The sequence below is a fragment of the Callorhinus ursinus genome, unplaced genomic scaffold (genome assembly GCF_003265705.2).
Source record: "Callorhinus ursinus isolate GAN/ISIS: 27379988/994484 unplaced genomic scaffold, GSC_fseal_2.0 scaffold76, whole genome shotgun sequence".
NCBI lineage: Eukaryota > Metazoa > Chordata > Mammalia > Carnivora > Otariidae > Callorhinus > Callorhinus ursinus.
The window spans coordinates 2,410,384-2,437,890 of NW_027397138.1; the positions used below are offsets into that span (position 1 = coordinate 2,410,384).

Below are 27,507 nucleotides of genomic sequence, written 5' to 3' on the forward strand. Positions count from 1 at the left end.
ATTCCACATACAAAAAAATAAGGATACTGAATGACCAAAACCTTTGACAAAGTTTCCATTTTTACTAGCTCCAAAGTCTTATGAAGTTTAATTAGAAGAAGCCACTATGATCACTGCTTTGCTATAAGCTTTGTTATTCTCACTTATTTCGTTTTGGCATCAATGATTTAAAAAAAGAAGAAAGAAGGAAAGTTCCTGTATAGGGTGTTAACTATGGGCCAGGCATTGTACTTCATGTGTACTATCTCATTTAATCTCCAACAGCCCCCTTTTTAACAGAAGAGGAAGGAGTAAGCAACATGCTCACTGTCTCACAGCTAATAAATGATCAAATTAGGGACTCAAGGTCTGATCTTATTCTCAATATTGGCAATACTGCCTCAGCTGTTACAGCTAACTTTGCAATGGTAAAGGAAGATCTGTTCATCTCTGCTACATGTTCTTCAGTCTAATTCATTCCAGATCCCCTCTCAGTAAATGCCCTGTTTTCCATGTATCGTGTCATAACTGCCACAGCAGGCCAAAGAGACATGAAGCTCAAACAATCATTCCTTAAAAGGATGAAAGGTTATATAAAAGCACTGTTTGAAATAATTTTATCCTCAAGTCTGTTTTTTCAATCATCAAATTTGCTTCATTTATGTGCTTGTCTATCATCTGCCGCATATGTGTCTTACCAGGTGTAAACTTTTCCACCACAGGCAACAGAGGTTGATGAACTTCCCGAGAGTCCTGCCTTTGATAAAGAACTTGCGATGAAGGAAGTATAGAACTTAAAATACCTACTTCCTCTTCTTTACCAGTGGTGGATTCTTGTTCCCTGGGGTCCACATGCTCTGAAAATGACCCTGAAAAATGAGTTCAATGAAAATACTGAATGGCTGGGCACTTCCTTAGAGACAAGTTTTGGTAGAGAGGCATAGCAATATACATTGATGAGGGATCAGAGCAATTAAGAAATCTGCTCAGATTCCCACTGGATGGGAAAATGTGAGCAGATAATTCTGAAAATGTTGTTGGAGAACCACAGAGCATCCCTGTGGCCTGCAGGCCTGTGACTTCCAGTAATGTTTAGAGTAACATACTGCCCATTATTCTCTCAGGCATGAACAGTTTACTTCTGAGATTTAAAGAAACAAGCCCTCTCAGCACATTGTGACAAGCTCTCAGTGTTTGCTCTCACCACTGTACTGACCTCAACTGATGCTGGTCTTTCAATTTATTTACAAACATTTTGACTTTATTACCTGGATCTGTAAGGCTCAGATCTGTGTTTTCGTAACTTAAAATGCTGCCAGTAGAAATAGTTACTGATGATAATGGCTCATGATAAATCTCTTCTGTTTCAGCCTAAAAATGAAGAGGAATGTTAGACTACAATGTAGGAAGTAACAGCTAGAAAAAAACCCAAATCAGCAACATGAGCAGTTATCAATTCTGAGCTCAGATCAAGTGTAGAAACCTTCATAGTTGTAAAGGTCAGTAGTAAAACCTTTTCATCACTGCTCAGAACTCTAGTCTCACACACACACACACACATCCCCCCCATCTCATTTATCAAGTCTTAGTTATACACAGTCACACGATCACCTTTACACACACACACACCCTCCAGACATAAGCCCTTATCGTTCTAAGTTACTTTTGCTTCTCAGAACTAGAGAGATCATGCATCGGGTAGACTGGAAGGTCTTCTGATGCTCAGATTTGGCTATTTTCATCATTGATCCACCTCAGTAAGGGCAGATCTCAGAGAACACAGACTTCAATTATTTCACAACTTCTATAAACTAAAAGACAACATGAAACCAAACAGCTCTAACAATGGAGTACCTATTAAGACACTACTAACATTATCCGGCTTCACAGTTGGACTCAGATATGTATGTTCTTCCTCCACAGCACAGCTTAATACGGCATGATTCTCAGCCACAGCCTCCTTGACCTTGACTGAAATTGGGGGGGGGGAGTAATTCAGATTATTATAAGTCAAATTCTTAGCACCAGAGGATATCATTTCTATTTTCCTACAGTTTTCTTTCATAGCTTGCTTTGTAGAATTGCCTTATCTTAGACCAAAAAGAAACAGAAACATTCATTTTATTATTCATTAACATTCCTAGTCAGCACAATATGCTTTTCCCTGGAAAACTATACTTGTTATTATTCTACAAAGAGGAAATTACCAGTATGATGGGAAATTTTTTTTTTAAAGATTTTATTTATTCATTCATCAGAGAGAGACACAGCAAGAGAGGGAACACAAGCAGAGGGAGTGGGAGAGGGAGAAGCAGGCTTCCCCACTGAGCAGGGAGCCCAATGCGGGGCTCGATCCCAGGACCCTGGGATCATGACCTGAGCCGAAGGCAGACGCTTAATGACTGAGCCACCGAGGCACCCCAGGGAAATGCTTTTGTTATTAAGTGAAGCAAAAATATTCTATCATTAGTACAGTATGATCTCAAAGTTGAGAAAAATGCATATATGAGGGGAAGTAGCATCATGAAAGCAATGCCCTGCACAGAGTCATCTTCCCATGATACACAAGAATTTCCTGCTTTCCTTCCGAAGCAAAGCACCATTTCCCGCCTTCCTAAAAAAGCAAAGGGTACAGAGCTTGAAGTTAGTGATACCAGCCTAAGAAATCACGCTGAGGTGATGAGGACCTGAATAAAGAGGAAGGGAGGGAACAAAGAAGAAGTAACAAAGCTGGCACTCTCTTTTCTAAGACAGAAACAATGGATGATTATGAGAAAGAAAAAGCAGCCCCGAGCTGACCTGGCACAATCAGCGAGGCCTTAATGTTCTCCTGTTAAACATGAACAATTTCACAGAATACCAGTAACAGGAAAGGCTACCCTGTGACGATGATGGATCAAGACAAAAACCAGGCCATCAGTACTCATGTCTAAACACAGACAAAACCAGGAGTATTATCCAAACCACAAAAATGACCAAGCATCTCCTTATCTGGCCTGAATTAAGTCAGACAAAAAGTGTGATTTGATGTATTTTTAATGTCAAATATAATGAACAATTTTTAAAAATATTATTAGAGAGAGAGAGAGAATTAATCCCAAGCACACTCTGTGCTGAGCATGGCGCCTGACACAGGGCTTGATCCCACGACCTGAGATCATGACCTGAGCCTAAACCAAGAGTCAGATGTTTAACCGACTGAGCCATCCAAGTGCTCTGAGAATGATGATTTATAGTAAAAGCTATACGTGCTCATTATGATTTCAAAAAGCACCAAAAGTTATAAACAAGGTAAATTCCTCCTTTTCCTACCACTCATAAGCAACCACTTACTGCACTTTGGTGTTTTTCTTTGTCGCTTTTTTTTATATGAGTAACTGCTTCTTTACTAGTTATAGCTTTCGTAAGCCTCACTCCATTATTCCCACACTCCTGGATAATTCCTAAATGGAATTGCCCCTGCTTCCTGATAACATCCAATACTCATAAGTAGTGCCCCATTTCCTTGAAGCCTCTCCCAAATCACCTAATACAAGCCCAGATCTCACAGTAAGTCCTTTCTAATACCTGTCCTGAGACACTGCTCCCAGTTCCCTGTTGTGAGCATTCTACCTCACTGCAACAAGTCAGAACACTCAGGTCTGTTCAACTATAGGTAAGTTCCTGGTCCTCTTTGGCTGGAGGACACCAACAGTAGACTAAAAAGGAAGTACAGGTATCCACGGGCTAAATCTAAAAGAATGGTAACAGTTTTATTTTAAACTCTTGGCTCTCCCTCATCTCTCATTCTATTAAACTATAGTGACAGCAAAAATAAAAGGAAATCTGGTTAGAAAAGGTAACTGCTTAAAAGATACTTTGGAACTAATGCAGCAGTATGAATCAGAACTATGCTTTGTAGGGTAAGCAGTATCACAGACATGAAACAGTTATATATGCGCAGAAATTCAAAAGGGGAAAAAAATTAATACTGGTTGTGTTTGGGAGGCAGGATTAAGTGATTTAAAGTTTTTTCCTGGTAACTCTCTTTTCCAAATATTTTAAAGTAAACATAAAGCATGTCATTTAGAATGCTACAGAATATTTTAAAGATAATATTTAATAGTATTAAATTAAATATGGACTGCTACAAATAGGCTTAAGTATAAAATTTGTGGAGGTTGCCAACGGTGAAAACCTCATATCATACCCTCATATACTTCCTATTAGCATTTATTTAGTAAAATAATTTAAAAGCAAAATTACTATTCTCTAAATAAACTTCATTCCCTCATTCAGCTTTCTGTGTAAAATAATACGTGATTTTTGTAAAAAAGAAAAAAAAAACTATAATACATGAACATATAAAATAGAAAGCGAAACCCAGCCTCCAACAAAGGTAAACCTGTACTGACACTTTGGTGATTATCATTCCAGATAATTTTCAATGCATAAAGATAGGTTTTACTCCCTTCATTTAACAAGTACATAGAACCACATGGTCCAGATGCACCATAATGATTCTATTACCAACAGTCACTAAATCTATTCACCATTTCTCACTACAAATTACACTACAGTAAATAAATATCTTTTGACCACATACCCTTGTGCACAGCAATTCCACTGCCTATTTCTCTCTCTCACCTGCCTCCTTGGAGTCATCACCGCAGACGTTCTCCTGGGCAATGGGGTAAAGACAACCAAACGCATCACAGTTCAGTGGGCTCCCAAAGAAACTTTGTTCTCGGCTTACTGAGACCCTTAGAGGGTCCCTGTCTTGATAAAAATCTGGTTTACCTGGGAGGAAGAAAAGACGGACTCATTAGATTTTCACTTACGCTTCTAGAGTTAGTAGTTAAAATGAAAGTGGCAATTTAGATTGCAGGTAAAAATCTATGTAGAAAGAAAATAATAACCGCTTATCTTTCACACAGGCCTTTAAATTATTTCACTTTGATTTTACTAACTTTTTAATGATAGTCCCACTTCCAATACCAGATAATACTTCAGTATTGACTAATCACAGAAAAAAATGCCTGGAGAATTTACGAACCATGAATGGTATTATAAGATGTAGTCTGTGTTCATAAAATAAAGTCAAAAATAGTCACAGCTAATCTGTGGTATAAGAAATCAAGGTAGAGGTTTAACCTGGAGAGAATGGACAGACTGTAACTGGGAGGACACAGGGGAGGGTTTGTGGAGTTCTCTAAGGTTCTAGTTTTTGACCTGAGTGGTGGCTACATAGGGGTGGTTATTCCAGCAGTAATCACTGAAATAAATACTTGCGATTTGTGCACTTCTCTGAATGTTATACTTTGATACAAAAATAACAAGTAAGGAAACAGAGGAGGGGGAGATACCCCAAAGTAGAAGCTAATCTACCCTGCACAACCCTAGCAAAACTTGGCAATTCAAGGCACCAGGTATTACATAAGGAAAGTGTGCACCAGGGAACGAAAGACAGGGAGATTGTTTAGAAATATGTACTCGGAACAGATCCATCCCATCTCCTAAGATCCCTGTCCCTCAACATCATCCCCACAGAAGACTAAAGGTTTATTCTCTGGAGAAACTGAATCCAGTACACTCTGAAAACAGGGGGCTCAGCACCAAAAGGAAGCAACAGTGGAAAGAAGTGAGGATGCCATGAGGTAATCAGGGGTATTCAAGTCTGCACCTCAATGCAGATCCCGCCAGGTCTGGCTCCGTAACAGCAACAGCCAGACTTGTATCAAGCTCGGAGGATCTTTTCTTAAAGAAACTAAACTGTGAACTGCCTCAAGGAAAAGAACTCCAGATATTAAATTGAGGGTACCCAATGAGAAACCTCCTTTTCAAATGAAGTTCAGCAGGAAGCAAGGTCCCTGCTTACAAAATTTCTACTTAGCCTTTAGCATCCCACTCAAATATGCAAGATGTTAGAGAAAAGCCTCTAAAAAATGAGAAACAACAAAAAAAGGAACAAAAGAATTCAGACAAACGGAGAAAATACAGGAACCCAAACAAAACATTATATATATTCAAATCAGGTAATACGTTGCACCCGTGAGAAAACAGAAGGATGCTATGAAAAAGGAAGAAAAACAAAACAAAACCAGGAAAAGAGCAAACTTTTAGAAACTGCAATTTGACAGTCAAAATGAAAATTCCTAAGTTAGAAAAAAAAAACTGAGGAAATTCTTCCAGAAAGAAAAACCGAAAGCAGAAGAGATGAGCTAGAGAAGAAAACTGGGGGGTCAATATAGGTCAGTATCTCTCAACACGACTGAGGAGCCTGTAGCTATTATCTGTCCTTCTACATGCCTCCTTCCCCTCCTATTGCCATGAAATATGAACTACAGATACGCTGTGTAACTTTTTATGTACACCTGTGCTTTGGTACATGAACAGAGTAAGACTTTTCACCTCCCCAAGAACCAATTCTCACCTTCTTTGGAAGCAATAACACCCTTATTAAGAACGCACGGACAGAGCTCCCCAACTTTCAAGTGGAAGGTGAGTTTCACAGAGAAACTGGTGTGATCTCACCTTCTCTTAGAGGTATGTGAAAGAAGTATTAGTGTGAGAAGACAGATATTTAACAGAAACTTTAAGCAAATAAAAAAAGGAGACAATTTACTATACAAGAAAGTTGTACAAAAAAAGGAAACAGAGTTCCACTGTCTTAGCAGTGAAAAACATTTATACATTAGCATGATGGCAATTTAGCTTAATATTTCCTAAAATTCATTGCCAACTCTTGTGGTAAATATAAGAAGAAACACATAAAAGACTTGAAAAGTGGCTGCCTCTGGTAAGGTTAAGGGGTGAAGGGTGGGTAGGGGCAGGGAAAAAAATGCTGTTTCATGTTATAACCTTCTAGTGCTATTTGCCTTTTAAAACCATTTGCCTGTAATATTTTGACTAAAAGTACTACCGAAAGAAGTGTGATAAAGGCTAGGATAAGAGCTCCAAAGGTCCAGGAGAAGGACACTTGATAGGTCAGGCCCAGTTAACCAGAGAAGGGGCCCTTAATCAGCCCCACCCAGAGGAGCAAGATCATGAAGGGCCTGGCAGGTGAAGCTGGAGACTGAGACTCAATTTAGACCTATTCCTTGAATCGAACAGAAGCCCAATGAAGAGTTTCAAACAGGGAGATGCAGAGACAGCTTGCTCGGAATGTACCACGGGAAAACGAGAGTACAGCGAGGCTGGAAACAGGAAGCCATGGGGAGCTGTAGGAGCTCCCCATGAGAGAGAACTGACAGCCTGCATTCCTGAGTGGGAGGGAGAACAAGCAGACAGATGCCCAAGCTGAACAAGGAGAACTTGAGAACTGGTGATTTTTATTGGGTGTCGGAGAGATGAAGAGAAGGGCAGCGTTAAGATTTACATCTAAGTACTTGCCCTGAAAAGAGAAGGCTCAAGGATAAGGAGGTGGTGGTGAAGGGTGAGCTATATGATACATAGTTTTCCCTTTGAGACAAGGTGACATTTAAAAGCAATCACAAACATAACTCATCAAATCATAGGAATAAAAAAAAATCATGGGAATCAATGGTGAGAATTTCCCAGGGTGCATTCTGAATTAGGGAAAGCACTAATTCCCAAAGAGCTGTGGTTTGCCAAAGTTACAACTTCCATAAGATACAATAAGGAAGTAGAAAGGGGACTGATTCTTATGAGTTACTCTGAATCTCCACCTTCCCTAATTCTTTCAGTCAGAAACAAAGGTACAATATTTTGTGGCTTAAGACAAAAGTAGCTGTTAATATTGCACTTCTACGTACTCTTCTAGTGACAAAGCCAATTTTCCCCCTTAAAAAAGGATGTGCTTTGATAAATTTGACCAATTACTTGAGTCTGAATTCTAAAAATAATTATGAAATTCAAATAGGGCTATTTACTGAAGATCACAGGGAGGACTTTTCCTAGATAACTGCATCTAGGAAGAAGTACAGAGAAGAAATACAGTTGTAACTATCTTTAAATCCAGGATTTTAAGCATAATAATCCTATAAAAACTACAAGAAAACAGCAGTGAAGTTATTGAAGTAGAAAAGCAGCAAAGAAGAAAAGAAAACACAGAGTTACTCCTAAAGAAACAGGTTTAGAAAGAAGGCAGATATGAAAGGAAGCAGAGGGAAGCAAGTGTCAGAAGCAGAGGATACTGAAGAATTTCTGTCTACAGTAAACAGATTTTCACCATTTATGAGAAGAAACTAGTTACTTAATGCCATATTTAAGTCCAAATTTTAAATACTCTTTATGTAAACCATTTTTTTTCTTTCATGAATACTCACAGCCTGTTTCTTCAAGACAAAAATTTAGCATCGTGAAAAAAATGTAGAAAACTGACAAACTATTAAAAAATCCTATTTTATCAAACCATTTATTTACCTAGTATAGACGTTCTGCCACTTGCTGGTGACTCTACCTCTGGTATAGCACTGAGTTCATGTTGGTTCAAGTCCAATCCACATTTCACTTTTGCTACAGGTGGCTTTGAGGATCTCCTGCCTAGTTCTTTGTCCAGATGCTCACCTATCAAGTCAGTGACAAATTTAGGCATAGTACAAATGTTAGCATACTACAAGCTTTTCTTCAGCCACCAGGTTGCTGAAGGTGAAAGTAAAGAATAATCAGGATAGTTACAATAAAAAAATGGAGTTATCTTACCACTTTGCTTGACACCACTCTCTTCTGAAAGCAGCTGATTGTCACCACAGTTGCTCCTACTCTCAAGACTAATGCCTTCCTGATCATCTCCTGCTAGGTCTTGGAGATGAGGAAGCCACTCTCTGAGCTTCTGAGTTTCTACATCACCTTCAGCTGTGGGCTTACTTATCTGAAAAAGTGGACAATTGAGGGTGGGGATGACACAAGATGAGGGATCATGTGAAGAATTCACCAGATGTGTATCATCCTTCTTAAATTAGAACCTTAACCAAATATTTCCATCAATTACACTATCACAATTTTAGAGATTTAAAAAAATGTGAAATGCTTCTAATACAGAAAAGGTGATACTTCCATTGAAAAGTATGGTCTTTCACAGGGCTTGGACTTAAAAACTTAGCCTCTACTGTGTCTTTTAGTAAGACATTATACTTGAGTACTCTTCCCTGCTTTTCTTTCCCCACTACTTTTCCTTAAAATGACCAGGAAATCTCTACAACTCAAGCTCTCATGAACTCAACTCAGGCTTCATCAAAGGATTTATAGAATTCTATTTAGGCTAAATCATAGATTCAGGAAGTGGCCTATTAAAATGAAATGGACAGATTCACATCCAGGAGAATATACTCATCTCCCCTACAGAGAAACCATGAATGTCAATGTGACCATGCCAGAGTCTTCTCACCAATTCAATAACAAACAGCATGTCTAAAGGCCCATCAGCCTAAAATCATGCCAGTTTTTGAACAGGTGGTGATACTGTCACTTAAGGAAAAAGGTGGTACTAATTTTGATTCAAATACAAATGTCAACAAAGTGCTATACAGAAAGCACAAGACTTGCTATTTGCATAAAAGAAATTCTAATTATTTTGCAATTGAATCTTTTTTAAAAAAAAGATTTTATTTTTGCGAGAGAGCGCGCACACATGTGCTCACGAGTCGGGGGGAAGGGGCAGAGGGAGAAGCAGACCCCCCCCACCCCTGCTGAGCAGGGAGCCCAACACGGGACTGGATCCCAGAACCCCGGGATCATGACCTGAGCCAAAGGCAGATGCTTAACCGACTGAGCCACCCAAGTGCCCTTGCAATTTAATCTTATGGTAAGCTCAAAGCCCTTTATAAAAAAACTTCAAATGACAATCTGCATTTTTAATGGTGTTTGCATTTGGCTATGTCAAACTAAGGCTGAAATCAGTTGGGCTTCAAACGACTATTAACCTCATAAACACCATGCAAGGTAGAGTCAATTTTTATGTTTTAATTTCAGTGTTTAAGGTAGAAAATTAAAGCAGTTAAGGTCAAACCATTTATTCTCAAATAACTGAGAATTTACTTAGGCCTGAGATTAAAAAAAATATCTAGCTTGTCTGAGTCGGGTTACCTCTATTAATTTAATTTCTAGGTATTCAAGTTTAATACATACCTGATTATATTTAAAGAAATCCTTCAAAGTCTCTTGATGTTTCTGTATCTGCTGCTGCAATGTTGTTTGTCTCTGTACAAGCAATTCTTCTTGGGCTTTTTGGCTATATCGCAGAACTTTCTTTTGTAGATCCAGCTGCTTCTGAAGTCCTATGTTATCTTGCTGAGTTAAGACAGGTTGTGAAAAACACACAAGTCTATCTTGAAATCTGGGGGTCATGGAATTGCTTGAGGGAGCTGCATGTTCATTCTTAGATGAATACAATTCACCATGGTTTTTAGATTTAACTTCAGCAAAAGGCAGTGGAATAAATGAATGCTCTCTTTCTGTGGGTAAAAACAAAAAGGGAATAGCATGCTCGGCAGATTCACTTTCAGTCAATTTTGTCTGTTTGTTTAACGGCAGTTCTTCCCGGTCCTCCTCATTAGAATGCACCACTTCCCTCTGTAAGTCCAACTGTGCTGTCAAAATATCTTGCAGAGGCAGAACAGGTGGTGATGAACTCGAAAGTCTATCCTGGGATGTTGGGATCTCAGGATGACTTGAGGGAACAGTACTGTTACTTCTGGTTGCAAGAGGCTTTTGGATTCTTTCAGAGTCAGCAACAGGCGGTGCTATCTGGGAGAATGATGAAGAGCTAATCTGCTCAGATGATACCCTTTTCTCCAATTTACTTAGTCTTTGCAAAAGTACTTCTTCTTGGACTTCCTGTCTAGATCGAATGGCTTTCCTTTGTATTTCTAACTGCTCTTTAAGTACTTCCAAATCACCCTGGGGAAGCTGGACAAAATGCTCAGAAGATAACTTTTCCTCAAATTTATACTGTCTGGGCAAAACCAATTCTTTCTGGGTTTTCTTGCCACACAGAAGAGAATTTCCTTGTACATGCAAGTGTTCCTGTTGAAGTGCAATCAAGTGATCTTGTTGAGGTAAAACAGGCTGTGATAAACCTAAAAGCCCATCAGGCAATCCTGGTACCTCAGAATGTCTTGAGGAACCTGTATTATCACTCTTAGTTGAACATGGTTCTTGGATTCTTCCAGATTCGCTAAGGGGTAATGAAGCAAATGAATGCTGTACAACTGGGGGTAGGAAGGAAGAGGAGCCAACCTGCTCAGGAGATATTCCTTGCTTCCACTCACCCTGTTTGTGCAAAAGTAATTCTTCCTGAGCTTCCTGTCTAGATTGAACGATAGCTTCTCTCTGGGTAGCTAACCTTTCTCCAAGTGCCTTCAAATTATCTTGCTGAGGCCGAATAAGTTGTGATATCCTCAAAAGCCTATCCTGCAATTGTGGGATCTGAAGATGGCTTGAAAAATTTTTACTATCACTCTCTATTGAAGGAGGCTCCTGGGTTGTACCAGATTCAGCAGAAGGTAATGAAGTAAATGAAGGCTGTCCTACCTGGGGTCCGAATGAGGAGTCAGTTTGTTCTGAAGATACATTTCCTTGGGTTTTCTGGCTAAAATGAAGGTCCGCCTTCTCTGTGTCCAGCCATTCTTGGTGTTCCTCCAAGCTAAGTTGTGAAAATCCCAGTCTTTCCTGAAATCTCGGGATCTTAGACTGGCTTAAGGGAACTGTACTGTCACTCTTGATTGGCATAAATTCCCGGAATCTTTCAGACTCAGCTACCTGGGACAGGGATAAAGAGGTACGAGTCTGTTCAGAAGAAACTGTTTTTTCTACTTCATGTGGTTTGTGTACAAATTCCCGAGTTTCTCGTTCAGCACCAAGCATTACCCTGTGTGTGTGAGACTGTTCTTGAAGTGCTGTCAAATTTTCTTGCCCTGGCAGGTTATGCTGTGGGAAACCACGAGGCTCATCCTGAAATGCTGGGATTACCGGACGACTGGAGGGCAGAACACTCTCCTTTTCAGATACATAAAAGTTCTGAATTCTTCTTGGCTCAGTTTTAGCAGAAGTTTGTGAAGTAACTAAACACGGAGAAACCGCTGGTGGAAGTGAAGAACTCATTTGCCCAGACTTACTGTCTCCCAAATCCCTCTGTCTATGCAAAAGCAATTCTGCCTGGACTTCCCGCCCGGCCTGAAGAGCATCCCTCTGTGTAGTCACCTGTTCTCGGAGCAACTGCAAACTACCATGCAGAGGTAGGAACTGCTGTAGGAAACTCAAAGACCCAACCTGAGATTTTTGGTTTTCAGACTGGCTTGAGAGAAGTCCCTTCGTACTCTCAGATGAATACTGCTCCTGGATCTTCCCAGAATGAGTGCCAGCAGAAGGTAGTGAAGTCAATGTATGGTGAGCTATGTGAGAAGGGAGAGAAGGGGGTGCAGTCTGTTCAGACCATATTCTTCCATTCAATTCATTCTGTTTATGTACACATGATACTTCCTGGGCTTCTCGCCTCGCCTGAAGGCTGTCCCTCTGAATATTTAACTGTTCTTGGAGAAATTTAAAATTATCTTGCTGTGGTAAGACAGGCTGTGAAAAACTCAAAAGCCTATCCGGAAGTCGTGGGAGCCCAGGATGGCCTGAGGGAACTGCAGTATCATCCCTGGCTGGAGAAGATTCCTGGATTCTCCCCGATTCAGCTCTGGCAGAAGGCAGTGTGGCAAATGAATCCAGAGATACTAATGGAAGGGAGACAGAGAGGCCAGTCTGTCCTTCCAATTCTTTCTGTTTGTACAAAAGCAATCGTTCCTGAGCTTCCTGTCTTGACCGAAGAACTTCCTTCTGTAGGTCTAACTGTTGTTGGAGAGCCTTCAAATTACCCAGCTGGGCTGTGATATTCTCTGAGGTTGGCAAAGACTTATCCTGCATTTGGCTGATTACAGAATGACTTACAGAAACTGTACTTTTGCTCATGGCTGAAAAGGATTCCTGGATTTTTCCAGATCCAACTGCAGCAGGCAGAGAACTAAAAGCATGCTCAGCTGCCAGTGGTTGGAATGAAGAACGTTCAGTTAGGATGGAGGGTATACTTTCCTTGTTTTCTGAGAACCTTTGCTGGGGATCTAAAGTTTGAAAAGTTGTTGCCCTAGATATTTCAGCTATTTCTTTAGGATCCTGTATTATTAGCAGCCTGTCATGTGACAAAGGCTTTGAAAGTGTATGAGAATCTTTATGAACCAATTTATAGTCCCTCTGTTGTACTTCACTCTGTGAGAATTGCTTAGGCTGTTCCTGTGATTCCAAAGACTGCCTGGCTAAAACATCTGAAGTGATTAATTTGTCTGTTTCTACCTGTCTTTGTGGAAAGAGACTTTGTCTTGGAACCTGAAAATAATCTTGTTCTAATTTGGAGATCTGTATGGATGGTATAGGTTGATATTTGTTAGGACTCAACTTGGGTCTCTGACCTTGATCCCAATGCTCTGATATAACAGTGGGTCTTTGAGAATTCTGTGGCAGTACTGATGTAACAGAATCAGGTATCAATGAAGTGGCTAACCCGGATGAGTACTTTCCTTTTAACATAGTCTGATACTCGAGTAATCGTTTCCTGGCTGTTTCAACAGACTGTCTGTGAAACCTAAAACAAGCACAAAAAACCAAAGATTATTCTTTCTTGATGAAAAAAATGCCCTATATTCTCAAGCGTCTACACATTAAATTTAACAAATAGCAATTTAGGTTTGGCCATTATCATGATGGAAAAAGAACAACATTCATATTGCTCTTAGGGAAACATATATACTGTAGTTCTAAGGGAATCCTGATTAGATCTTCATATAAAACAAATAATAAATCCTGAAGAGGTAGCCACACAGTACATCACATATAAATTGTACCCTAGCTCATACCTGTTCTGCTGTAAAAGCTGATGTTGATAGTTACGAATCATCTGCCTATGATTATCTTCATCAGAAGTTACAGTGCATGGTGCTGGAGCAGTGCCAACCTAATAAACGACAAAGCTACTAATTAAAAGGCAAATCCAGAAACAAGTTCCTGTTTAAAATAAAAACAAGTATTGTATATAAACTGAAGTTCCACAATTGTAAACTTTCATACAGCTTTATTTTTCATAAAAAAGACTGGCACTTCCATTATTAAGAAATGAAGTAATCCACCATTCTCCTTTAGTGCCAAGTCCAAGAGCTCAACACACACATTATTTATAAATCAAGGTCACATATACTGGTACCCTTTAGAAACTGAAAGATGAAAGCCATTAGGTTTGTATAAGCTCATATATACATGTATCTATATCTACCTATATATGCACACACATACAGTGTTAAAAGAAAAAAAATCACCAAATAAAAATTAGAAATGCATTTTACTTTCCTGAATGCTACGACTGCTCATGTTTTCTTATCCCCAACAATCTATGTAGGGATGAGATTTCCTGCAACCTACCCCAGTCTGCTGAGTTCTTTTCCTTTTTTCTTCTTCCAGCTGAGCCTTGAAGCAATCAGTTTCTAATCGTAACTTCTGTTGTTCAATTTGTTCAAGTAATTCCAACTGCTTTTGCTTCTGCTCTTCTATTTCCATTATCTAAGTAACAAAAATACTATCTATTAACAATAAACTCAGACAAAAGAAAAGTTTATATGAATTACATTGACAAGAAACCGATCTCATCACCAAGAATACCAGTTACCCGGAAGAAAGTGGTAATGTTTTATCTGTTACTACTCCTGCCAGAGGGGAAGAGGGTGCGATGGGAAAGGGGTAAGGAGAAAAAGGGAAGGAAAAAATAAACACATTAACTGTCCCTATGTCCTGTGGGAGCATGGTGAAACCTTGCTCACCACTCAAGACCCACCTCCAGAGAAGCAGCAAATGATGCTCAGCCAAATTCTGTGTTCACATCTTTATATTTACAGTGTCCTCAGCAAGAAATATGACCGAAGAAATTAAATATCAAGGCCTCACAAATAATTTTACTTCTTAGGCATACCCATAAAGGAGTGCAGTTATCTAGAGGCCAAATAATACATGAGCAACATTCTGTGTCTTCTGTCAGGTGTGAAACAGACGGGAAGACAATGGCAGAGGGCTGACACATAAACTCTAGTATTACACCAACACACACACACACACACACACACACACACACACACACACAAACACCCAGAGATCCAAGTAATTAGAACATGTCAGAGGAGCTCCACACTTCGTAAGGACAGGGACTAGTCTGACTGGTTGTGTGCTAAATCCAGTACCTACTACAGTCCATAGAACACACATATTAAATAAATAGACATATTTTTAAACTTTTTCTAAAGCTTTGAGAAATACTTCACATACCGTAAAATCCACCCAAAGTATTCACTTCAGCCTTTTTATATATTCACAGGGTTGTGCAAACATTACCACAAACTAATTTTAGGACTTTTCCAGTACCCCAAGAAGAAACCCCATACACACTAGCAGGCATTCCTCTTTCCTGCTTTCCCCTCATCCTTCCACCAGACTCAACCTTACCAATTATTAGTCTACTTGCTGTCTCTAAGTATTTGCCTATTCTGGATATTAAAATAAATAAAATTATACAATATGTGCTCTTATGTGACCGCCTTCTTTCAGTTAGCATGTTCCCATATTCCATCGATGTTGCAGCAGCAGACACAAATATTTACTGAATAAGTAGAACAAGGAATGTATGGGAAGTTTTATAAAGAGGAACACTTCTGCTACAGAAAATGAAGAATGATCTTGTTTTCAAAATAAAAAATGTCTCAATCTGGTATTTCACCTATTCCTAATCAGGCAAGAGTGGCTACAGCTGAGTTCTTGTCTGCATCCTCCCTACTTTCCCCTCACTCATGGGAGCCACTGAACTTAGACCATTTACAGTTCTGTAGTACCTCTAGAACCACACTATCAACACTATAGTTACTAGCTACATGTGACTCTTAAAATTTAAATGAATTAAAGTTAAATAAAACTGAAAATTCAGTTACTCGTTATACTAATCATACTTCAAGTATTCAATAGCCCATGCAACTAGGAGGTACCATAATGGGACATAGATATGGAACATTTCCATAACCAGAGAAAGCTCTGTTGGACGATACTGCTTTAGAATACTGATTAGAAAACACTCATCTGAGAAGAAATACTGGTTTATAGAATTCTTACTCCCCAGCTGTATGACTATAAACTAACTAGCTTAGTGACAATTAACATTTTTCAAGGAAATCTGTTAAAAAAAAATCTTGTATTAAAGCAAATGGGACCAAAATTATAGTTAAGGAGGTTGAATTAACAATTTTTCTTCTGAAATACTATTTTTCAAAAAAACTTTTGGGGTTATAAAGCCTAGATGAATTCAACATTTATTGAAGACTTACTATGTACAAAGCATTGCACCAGAAACTATGTAAAGTAAATAGAATTTTCAAAAAAGACAGTCTCTGTCTTTAACGAAAAGTATTAAATACAAAACAGAATGCAGTAAGGGTCAAATGAGTAATATAAGCAAAGATGAAGTATCTTCTAACAGCTGAATGAATAAAACAAGACAGAAGAAATAGTATCAAAAGCAGCCAGACAGTAAGACAAATTTCATTGATCACACAAAATTATAGAACCTAGGGGAAGAAAGAAACCTCTAAAAATAAAAATTTCAGATTACCTGTTTCTGCCTTGCTGCCATTCTAATTCTGGCTGCTGCTTCTTGAGGATGAAGTAGAACTGAACTCTGCGCTACAGCTGTGATAGGCTGAGCCTCCTTTATTTCTAAGAGAATCCCTAAAACAAAAATTAGTTTCAATAATTTAGAATTCTGACACCGCTATAATTCTCTTTATTCATTTACCACATATGTAATTTTGTTAGGAAAAAAATGTTAAGTTGAGCAACTTTAACTTGAGAATGTGATAAAAAACAAATACCTTGTTCCTTTTCAGAGTCTGTATCCAATGAAAGTGCTTTCTCTTCACTAGTAAGTGGTCCAGAGTCAACTGTTAGAGTATCACTCTCAGCAACTGTAGTAGATATATTATTAGGAATATATTATCACTGTAAGCCTAAATCTGAACAAAGTAACAAAAACCTGCATTCGGATTAACAATTCAATTTTGGTCCCTCTGTCATATTTAGTTAAGATCCAGTCATGTTCCAGATGACTGCATATTTTATCCATTAAACTTGAGCCTAGTACCAGAAGACAGATGGGAGACTAAAATTGTGAACCAAAAGGAAAAAAATGAAGAACTGATTAAAAAGGTTTACTGACAGTTTCAAACACCAGGAAAAAGCAAAGAAGAACAGAATAAGCAAGACATCTAAGTTTAAAGAGAAGCTTAAGGAATGTATCCCTGCCATTTTTAGATAGGATTTTTCTTATTTCTGAAATCAGAACGGAGAAGGAAGTTAAAGCAGTTTCTTGGACCATATCAGGGTAGTCAGAAACTCTGCATCAAGCATTCAATCACTCACTCATTTATGCAGCTCCTACTTATGTGCTGCATGCTGGGGATACAGTAGCAAATTTTAAAAAGGCCTAAAGGAGGTTTTACAGGGCAAGTGGGGGGACAGAAACATTAATCGTCCTAAGAAAAAATTACAAAACTAGTAACTGGTAAGTGCTATATAAGAGAAAGGATTATGCAGTAGAGTATTACAGGAGAATCTGAATTAGACTAGGGGCTCAGGTGAGATTGTCTTAGGAAATGACATTTAGGCAGGCATCTGAAAGGTAAGAAGGAATCAGCCAGGTAAAGAAGGTGGGGAGGCAGGAATGAGTAAGAGATGGAGTCAGACAAACAGGAGGACAAATGAAGCAAGATTATGCGGGAGAAAGCCAACTCATACAGGGCCTTTTAAAAAAAATAACGTGGTTATGGACTGAAGATGAAAGAGCCTCCTTTTACTGAATTCCAAAACCACACTCTCCTACTTTGTCGGCCACTCCTTTTGGACACCTTTGCTGTCTGCCCCTTCTTTAGTCATCTTCTAAATGCTGGAGTTCCTCAAATGGTCTCATAAGACCTCTCCTCACCAAATTCTTTCTCCTAAAAGAGTTCTTCTATGCCCGTGGCTTTAAATATCATATCTACATGTGACTTCCAAACCACTCTTGTTTTAAGCTACTCAATCCAGCAAATACTAATTGAGCATCTTTTATATCCAAGGCACTGGTCTTGCCCTGGGGATACAGCAATGAAGAAAACCCAGTTCCTCTCTTCAGTGGAACTGGAGGATGTACAGGGTGGAGAAAGGGTCAAGAAGCAAATAAACCAAGGAAGTAAATTTATGGTCCAAGAGGTGCTTGTAAGAGCAATGGAAGGAGTGAAGGTAAGAGCTATGGAGAAAAAGTAGGGTAAGGGGGGTAGGGAGTGAAGGCTATAGGAGGAGGAAGAGTGTAGAAACTTGCCATTTTATTATTTTTTTAAAGATTCTGTTTATTTATTTGACAGAGAGAGACAAAGCGAGAGGGAACACAAGCAGGGGGAGAGGCAGAGGGAGAAGCAGGCTTCCCGCGGAGCAGGGAGCCCGATGTGGGGCTCGATCCCAGGACCCCGGGACCACAACCTGAGCCGAAGGCAGATGCTTAAAGACTGAGCCACCCAGGTGCCCCAAAACTTGCCATTTTATACAGAGTGAACAGAGAAGGCCTCGCTGAGAAAGCCATGTCTCAGCAAGTATCTGAAGAAAGTGAGTGAGGCACAGAAATATCCAAGAGCTCCCCAGCCAAAAAGACCAGCAATTTGCAAAGACCATGTAAGTCATGTTTGCTGTGTTCGAGGAACAGCCAGGAAGCCAGTGCTTATGGTTGAGTAGTTTGGGAGGGAGGTGTGGGAGAAAATGAAGTTAGAGAAAGTGAGGGTGAAAGAAATGGTGGGAGAGGGGTGTATATGTGTATGTATTATACAAGGCTTTGATGCCACTGTAAGTACTTTGGTTTTAACTGAATGAATTGGGTAGTTGTTGGGAGCCTTCCCCGAGCAATGACTAGAGGTGATTTGGATTTTAAGAAGATTCTGGGACTAGATCGTAGCAGGGAGGTGCAAAATCTGAAGACAGACCAGTTAGGAGGCCACTGCCAAGAATTTACATTGGACAAGAAGCACAGCTTAAACCAGGATGGTAGGTGGTGAGAACTGGCTGGAGTGTGGATAGGTTTTAGAAGTGAGACCAACAGGATTGGCAATGATTTGGATGTAGGATATGAAGAATGGGAACTAGAACGCCAAGCTTTGCGACTTGAGTGACAGAATTTCATTGCCACTTACTGAAATGTGGAAGTATGTAGGAAAAGCAAGGGGAGGGTGGGAAGGGATATTAAGAGTTCACTTTTGGAAAAGTTTAAGATGTGATTATAAGATGTCAAATAGACATTTAAGTAAATGAGTGGAGTTCAAAGGAGAGGTCAAGGCTAGAAAGACACTCATGTCATCAGAATAAAGATGATAATGTAAAGTCATGACAATAACATTCAACCAGGGAGTGTGAAAGCATCTGAGAAACAAGCTCTGGGAGCGTTGACTAGTGGTTGTAGAGATGAGAACAGCAGCGAAAGAAATCAAAAAGGAGGAGCCACTAAGGTAGGAAAACTAAGAGGGTGCTATCAAGAGGTCAAGTGAAGAAATTAGTTCCAGATCTCCTGTTGTACTTAGGATAAAGTCCAAAATCTAGACACAGACTGTGTATCACTTCTTTCAGAAGCCTGGTAGCAAAATACTTCCATACAAATCCAATCATATTTTTTAAAAAATACAGAAGATAAAACTCTAAGAAAAAAAAAAAAAAGAAAGGAATTACATAATCACGACTCATTTGTTAGTCTGTAACTCCACATAATGTTCTGGCTTGACCTTTGTAACTTCTGGAAATTTATTTCACAGCCTTTTCATCTACCAAAAAAAACTTCTTTAAGAGTGACAAAGAAACCAAATTTCTGGTGGCAATGTGAAATAAACACACAATACCATGTATTCAAAGCTGTTAACCCGTTCATATTCTTTGATTCAGGAATTCTTTCAAGAGTTGTTCCTAAGGAAATAAAGATGTACGCAAAGACCGCTAAAAAGATGCTCACAATAGCACAAAAAAATAACAAGAAAAATTAGAAACTGGTTAAATGTTTTAACAATAACAAACTGGTTAATTCTGATTCATCAGTTACACTGGACTATTACTAATATATACGGCTGACCCTTGAACAACGCCAGAGTTAGAAGCCAAACCCTCCCACTTACAACTTCTGACTCTCCAAAAACTTTACTAATAGCCTGTGTTGGCTGGGAGCCTTACCAATAACATACTCAGTTGATTAATACATATTTTGTATATGTATTACATGCTATATTCTTAAAATACCTTTCTAATTTTTTCTGTAACTTTAGGCTGTGCAGTTTCTGTTTTCTCAAACTGTCACAACCTTCAAAAAATCTTCTGTTTATGCAAAAAAACCAAGCATATAATTGGACCCATGTAGTTCAAACCTGTTTTTCAAGAGTCAACCATGTATAAATACTACTACTACGTTAAAGTGTGTCTGGAAGAAGGTTCATGAAGGTTTTTAAACATTTACTGCCTTGAAGTAGCAGCACTATTGGCTTTAAGCATTTTCTTCCTTTTGACCACTATTCTTTGATGTTTCAGGAATGAGCATATTTTTGAACAACTTAGAAAGGGTCTGTGTGCTACAAAATGAGACTCTTGGAGAGAACCACCTTGTTCCTGCCCAGAAGATGATGCTCTCTCTTCACCAACAGTTGCTCCTGATTCGACTGTTGGTGCTTTACTCTCAGTTTCACTAAGAGTTGTGATCACTTCACTTTCATCCTCAGACATGGATTTAATTGTCCAGAGAGATTTTTGGCTTCGGATCTTATTTAATAATTTCTTAAAAAGAATTTTTGAAGGGACCTGGTGGGTCTTCATTGCCAAGGGAACTAAAAGAAAAGAAAAAAAACTTACTTAGGACCTGTTATATACCAAGCAAATTATTCCATTTTACTTAGCAACCGCACAAACACAAGTTAAGATAAAAGCACTTTATATTCCTCTATGTTTTTTCATTTATAATTTAACAGCATGTACAATTATATTTGACCCCAATTGCAATTTTATAACCAGGAATAATTTTCAATTTAAATTTAAATAAAGGCACCAAAATTCAACTATTTTCCAACAATATGCACGCAACACCGATTTTAAGCTTAAAATTTATCACGGAGAGGTTTATTCTGCTTGCTAAATGTCAACAGAATGCATATCACATAATTAACCTGTGTGAGATTAGCATTCAAAATGTTCTGTAAGATTTTATACTCTATCCTAGAGAAGGGTCCCAAATATGGGTCTGTACTTCTTAGTAAGCTACAGAGGAAAACATTAACTAGTTATAACCTTAAAAGCCAATCAGGTGCTCCCAAATTATTCCTGGTACTATCTGGAGAAAATTTTTCCCACCTATCTTCATAAAGAGATCCCTTTCAGTTAAAAAGAAAATTCTTCAGTTATTTCCCCATTCTTCCCTATGGGTTGGTGGTACAACACCAAAACTCAGCAAAGTACAAACAATTCTCTAAGGGGACAAAACTGTGCTGTAAATACATGGTTCTCTGGCTTAATCAAGGAATAAAATTTAAGAAATCCATTAAAGTTGAAAACTGGCGAACTACAGTTTTGCCTGACATACTTTTTAAAAAACTTTGTAATTTTAACTTACAAACAATAAAGTACACAAAACCTAAGAGTAGAGCTCAAAGAGTTTTACATGTATCTATGTAACACCATCCAGATCATTATGTAGAACATTATGAGCACCTAGAAAGCTCCCTCATGCCCCTTCCCATTCAGTTCAACCCTAAAGATAACCACTGTTCTAATCTCAAGACCAGATTAGTTTTGTCTGTTTACTTTAACTTCATAAATATGGAATTATAGTTAGGTATTCTTTTCTGCCTTCTTTCAATCATCATTAGTCTGTGACACATGCATATTTAAGAAATTAAATTTGTTGCCAATATTTAAAAAAAAAGAATTTTTTGAATCAATGGGATTCCTACATTCTTTTGAAAAATCAAGAGAACTGGCAACATTGAGCAATTCCAAATGGGATTAGCAGGAGCTGAAAAGTAACTGTCCCTTTGGATAAGGCAAGAATTACAATTCTGACAAACTAGAGATCTGAATAATACTCCCAATTAAAAAACTGAAAACGCTGGATGAAACAGTAAAACTATCTTCCTTAAAGGCACTGCTGATCTGGTAAGGAAATCAAAGATTCTTCAGAGGCTAGAAAGAAAGTATAACTGGGAATTCTGGAAGGAAGTGAACCTTAAACCCATCTTCTGATGTTTCTGACAAACCACAGTAACCTTACACTGTTAGACAGCAGTGTGGACATAGGAGGAGGGATAGAACCTAGAGTCTAATAGGAGTCTCACCCAAGGAGTCGAACAGGAGACCCACATAGAGTTGGAACCTCAAAGGGCTACCTATCCACAGTATAAGATAAAGATTTATAAGCTTGAGTGGTTTTGAACAAAGGCAGTATTAGTAGGTGGTGGGGAGGCGGGAGAGATCAAAATAAAGAGAACTTGGTCTCTAAGGAGACATGAAGTAAAGGGGGAGGTGTTACAGGTAATGTTCACTGGTCTGGCTTAAGACAATTACAGACTGTGGTACCATTCACTAACATGAGGAAGACAAGGTTTCAGTACGCAAGGGAGGTTTAAATGTATAGTCAGACAGGGAGCTTTAAGTAGCTGTGAGACAGCCAAGTGAAAGAATTAAGAATGGTGGGGACAGAGGTGAAGTTCAGAAGAGAGACTGAAGTTTGTGTTACTCATTATTGTTCATGAAGTACTTAGCAGTAATTAACATAGCAGGATCTTTGCTGATTTGATGAAAGTCTAAAGATAATGCTGAACCTTCAAAGAAATTCAGAATTGGGCATCTAACTTAAATAACCTAAAAATCTTCAGACTATATGTACATGTGAACAAAATGACTTTCCTCCTATGTATATGAAAAGGATCTTTAATGATGGAAAATCTAAAAACATGGCTTCTTTCTTCCATCACTCCCATTAGTATTAGTCATTTGTTTGCACTAAAATTAGACCAGATTTTCCTGTTGGCAAATTACTAGCATTTTTTTTTCTATGAAATATGGTAATATTCAGCTCAGAAGTTGTTTTTACCGTCTGCTTCACTAGAACATATTGTTTCAGCTTCTGTCACTGGAATGTTTTCAGTTTCTCCTACACTTTCTTGTTCCATTGAAAGGTCCAGTTCTTCATCTTGGATCTGATCAGTCACAGTGGGCAAAGTTTCTGGTTCGAGGTGCAAAATCAAGTTTCCTTTCACTTCTCAGTAAAGAAAGAGAGAGATAGGTTTCCATTCTGAAATGACTAAAAAGAACTTGAGCATAAAATTTTAAAGGCCATTTGTTTTTTAGGATTTTATTTATTTGTCAGAGAGAGAGACAGTGAGCACAAGCAGGCTCCCTGCGGAGCAAGGAACCCAATGCGGGGCTCGATCCCAGGACCCCGGGATCATGACCTGAGCCAAAGGCAGATGCTTAACCGACTGAGCCACCCAGGCGCCCCATGAAAGGTCATTATCATTTCTAAGTCTAAAATATGAGGGTCTCTTTCAAACCGAGAACTCATCCCAACACAAAAACTGCTTTGTCAATACAAACATATTCCCCCAGCAAAACACTTAGAAGCACTGCTGAAAGCTTATGGCAAGTGAAAGAGTCTTACTCCTGTCTGCATTGTACATGTCTTCAAAGGCAAATTCCAGCTCTCTCTGCCAGTCTTCCTTCATTTCACTGCGTTTGTATGGAAGCTCGACTAGTTGCGGTGGCATCTGCGCTACAGTCTGTCTCCTACGTGCCAGGTCCTCTTGTTGGAGCTGTTTGAGTTCTTTCATTAGTTTCTCCTGAGTCTTCAAGAACAGAGGGACTTAATCAACAACAGTTCGGTCACAGACTTTAGACAGTAACATTAACAGGAAGGGAAAAGTGGAGAAATCATGAGGAACAAGGCCTGGAGTTTTCTCCCTGCCCCTTCCCCGTGTTCTGCCACAAAAAGACATTAACTGTCCATTCAAAGACATTTATTGAAAGCCAGGTACCACGTGAGATGCTCGGAACACAATCTCACTCCTAGCCTAGAGATCAACATGCAGGTAATTAGGATTACGTTAGCATTATGGAAGGACAGGTCAGCCACAAGGTTTCCAAATTGTCTGCTGGTTACAGATCTCCTTTCTCAGGATGGCTGTGAAGTGACAGTCTCTGTGAGCTGCCGTGGCTCCTGCAGGGTACTTTGTTCCAGTTCTCCCTGCAGCCAGCAGAATGTACGTAACAGTCCTGGGTAAGGACCACAATCCAGAGTGACTGGCTTAACAGATATTTCTTGTTACTGCATACGCTCACAAATCCCCGTGATGAAAGGGGTTCTGAATATACTTCTTTAACCTTAAAAGGTCTGGCTATTATTAAAGTTTAAGTACAATGTTTTGGTGAGGTTATCTAACTACGTTTTGGTGGTGAAGGATAATGAGGAACGATAAGGAAGACCTCTCATCCCGAGTTGAGGATTTAGCCAGATAGAAGTGGGTGAAAGAGAAGGAGTACAAGTAAGAAAGAGTAGCTGGAGCACAGAGGTATGGGGATGAAGGCACAGGGCATTCGGGGAGAATACACTGCTCTAGGGTATGGGTAGAAAGGGTATGCACAAGGAGAAAAGATAGTATTGGAGAAGCAGGTAGAGGCCAAATACTAGTTACAACAGACTCTAGCAGGAAGTTAAGATCCCAAGGCACAATGCGGTCTGCAGCAAAAAGGCTTCCCCAGGAAAAAGGAAATCGTCTACCAGTGGTGAGACTGCACGTTTTGATGACCATTCTCACATAAGAGACACTAAGTCAAAAGGCAAGAGAGCCCATGTAATAGTGTTTGCCAAGTGATAATACAAACACTACTTATTCTTATATAAAGTTTTATAAATTCATTTCTTTTGTATTAAGATTCAAACGATTTCACTAAATTTTCAACGTTATCTGAATATATGATTTCTGGCTCACTGAAAGTATGGCATATTATTCTATTTGAATTATTTTATAATAACTACCATCACCACTGACATTTGCTGTGAGCCTATGAAGTTCCGGGCACAATTCTAAGGGCTTTACTAAACTCATTTAATCCTCACAAAACAGACAATAAAACAGAATTCAGAGATGTTAGGTAATTTGCCTGAGGTCAACCAGCTAAGCAGTGAAGAAGGGAGAAAATTCCAGGCGGACTGTGGAGTCCACCTTCTTAACCACTAAACACTCTGATTTATGGAAGAATGCATTCAGTTTATAATTGCTTTTCTATCAGTTTAAATCTTAGATGAGAATTACTGGTAATAATTCAGACAATCAGTTATTTTAGTCATAATTTACTCCCAGTTTACAAAATCTAAAAATTTAAGGAAGGTCGTTTATAAATCAGTTAAAATTATTATACCAATGAACTTTGAGACCTTTAATTCCCACAGAAATACTTAAAAACTCACTCTTCACATGAGTGTTTGAAACATCCAAATGTATTAGTCAAATACAGAAGAAATGGTTTGACCTCGAAAATGAATCATTTTTATGCTATGTTTCAGGATAAACACTGAATAAGCGTGACAGAAGCTAAAGTTATAAAGCCAATTTTCATAATACGTATCGTATGGCTCTATGACACTTTTTCAAAGCTCCCTGATAGCCAGGATCATGACTCTACCTTTGAATCAATACTCTGCAAAGCCAACAAGTGCTTTGCTCAGTAAATATTTAATAAACAGAATCCTAAAATCTGCAGAGCACAAATGCAATTCATTAAATAAGAAAAGTGATTCATTTCTTTTCAGGCCATTTCTGGCTGATGAAAATATTAAACTTTTAATAAATTCATCATTATAAAAACTTTTAGAACAGCAATATACTGTGAGAATTGCTGCACCCAACCTGAATTTCAAACAGGAGGTAAAAGTCGGGAAACTTGAAATTACGTGAGTTGAAGACTGTTATTTTCACATTCTTCACACCTCTGTACTTTGAAACCATTTATACTGATCCGTTAGTTCTAGTCTTTCAGTCCAACTACCAGTAGTGGTCCCAGCCAGAATTCTTACTTGAGCCAAATGGATCTTTTTCATTGCTTGGAAACCCCGTACATGTGCCTTTTCACACTGTTCCATTCTCTCCTGTGCTGCTTGTTTTTGTCGTTCTTCCAATCTTTTAGCTTCTTCTTCAGCAGCCAAATGAGGATCTGGCTAGCAATCAATAACATTTTAGACAATTTCAGAAATTGTGAAATAAAGTGATAACTAAAAAACAACCTTAAAATCATGTTTTCCTACTTATATAAAATTAAAAAAGAAGAGTTGTATTTTTAAATGCCCACAATTACGAAGCACATGTATGAAAAATATAAAATTGTTCGTGAAAGTTTAGCAAGCTGGTTCATTTTAAACCAGATCACACTATTCTCACCCACACATTTCTCCATCGTTGTTTTGTTAAGAAATTCCAGTAAAACAGTGTTGTAAGCACTCACAAAGCCAGTAGTTAAGAAGCCACAGACGGCAAAGGTCATTTAGAGAAGCACTGAGATTTGTCTTTGGTTTTCAGTCAACATCTGCTGCTTGACTTCAACCTCAGGAAGGTCAAATCACCAAACAACTACTTTAATATAATTTCTGACTTCCTAAAACTTGTACATAATCAATGATTATGTGATTGTTCAGTCAGCTATCATCTCACCAAGCTAACAATAGCAAGTAAGTGGGGGAAGGGCACATTACCTGGATTTACTATTACGCCTGAATGTTCACTTTCAAATATGGGTAAGCATTCCAAATGTAACTTTAAGTAAACATCTCCTTATGTTATTTTATATGTCAAAATTCTTAGGTGAAATAATGATGATGATTATGAAAGCTATCATAGTTGACCCTTAACAGATTTAAACTGTGCAAGTCCACTTATACATGGGTTTATTCCAATAAATATATTGGAAAATATTTTGGAGATTTGCAAAAATCTGAAAAAACTAGCAGATGAATTATGTAGCCTGGAAATACTGAAAAATTAAGAAAAGTTAGATATGCCATGAATGCATAAAATATATGTAAGGTACTAGTCTATTTTATCATTTACTGCCATAAATACATAAAAATCTCTTATATAAAGTTAAAATTTATCAAAACTTACACACATAAGCACTTACAGACCAAACATGGAAGGCATTCACAGTCGAAAGAAATGTAAACATAAAGATTCAGTATTTAAGTCATAACTGCATAAAATTAACGGTAGTACATCCTGTACTACTGCCATTTTTAGCCACGTCCTGTTGCTATCGCAGTGAGCTCAAGTGTTCTATCTGCTTAAAACACTGTGTGACACTAATCATTCCTGCGTGAGCAATTCAACTCACCAGTAAATCGTGTATGGTGGCAAAAAGTGACTGTCTCGTGGTTCTTGTGTATTTTTCACTGTGTTTATGAGAGTAATACCATAAACTCTGAATAACATCATG

General features: G+C 38.5%; 1 protein-coding gene and 2 non-coding genes across 5 annotated transcripts in view; all 3 read right to left on the minus strand.

Annotated features, from left to right (window-relative positions):
• Positions 1-27,507, minus strand: part of CEP295 (centrosomal protein 295) — a 52,011-nt gene that overhangs the window by 5,570 nt on the left and 18,934 nt on the right. The window contains exons 7-21 of one of the 3 annotated variants that reach the window (XM_025894043.2): positions 26,099-26,239; positions 23,687-23,870; positions 23,120-23,287; positions 20,640-20,861; positions 16,854-16,946; positions 16,595-16,710; positions 14,371-14,508; positions 13,812-13,909; positions 10,048-13,540; positions 8,623-8,791; positions 8,344-8,487; positions 4,606-4,758; positions 1,853-1,950; positions 1,248-1,350; positions 678-848 (exon numbers count right to left, since the gene is read on the minus strand). In XM_025894043.2, coding sequence (XP_025749828.2) covers positions 678-848; positions 1,248-1,350; positions 1,853-1,950; positions 4,606-4,758; positions 8,344-8,487; positions 8,623-8,791; positions 10,048-13,540; positions 13,812-13,909; positions 14,371-14,508; positions 16,595-16,710; positions 16,854-16,946; positions 20,640-20,861; positions 23,120-23,287; positions 23,687-23,870; positions 26,099-26,239 — 5,491 coding nt within the window. Of the gene's footprint in view, positions 1-677; positions 849-1,247; positions 1,351-1,852; positions 1,951-4,605; positions 4,759-8,343; positions 8,488-8,622; positions 8,792-10,047; positions 13,541-13,811; positions 13,910-14,370; positions 14,509-16,594; positions 16,711-16,853; positions 16,947-20,639; positions 20,862-23,119; positions 23,288-23,686; positions 23,871-25,931; positions 26,061-26,098; positions 26,240-27,507 lie in introns of those variants that run through there. The other 2 variants (XM_025894044.2, XM_073887138.1) reach the window with 2 other exon arrangements.
• Positions 1,439-1,508, minus strand: LOC112840677 (small nucleolar RNA U2-30). Its single transcript, XR_003212567.1, has one exon. It is a non-coding gene; the product is annotated as a small nucleolar RNA U2-30 (small nucleolar RNA).
• LOC112840679 (small nucleolar RNA U2-19) lies at positions 1,650-1,729 on the minus strand. Its single transcript, XR_003212568.1, has one exon. It is a non-coding gene; the product is annotated as a small nucleolar RNA U2-19 (small nucleolar RNA).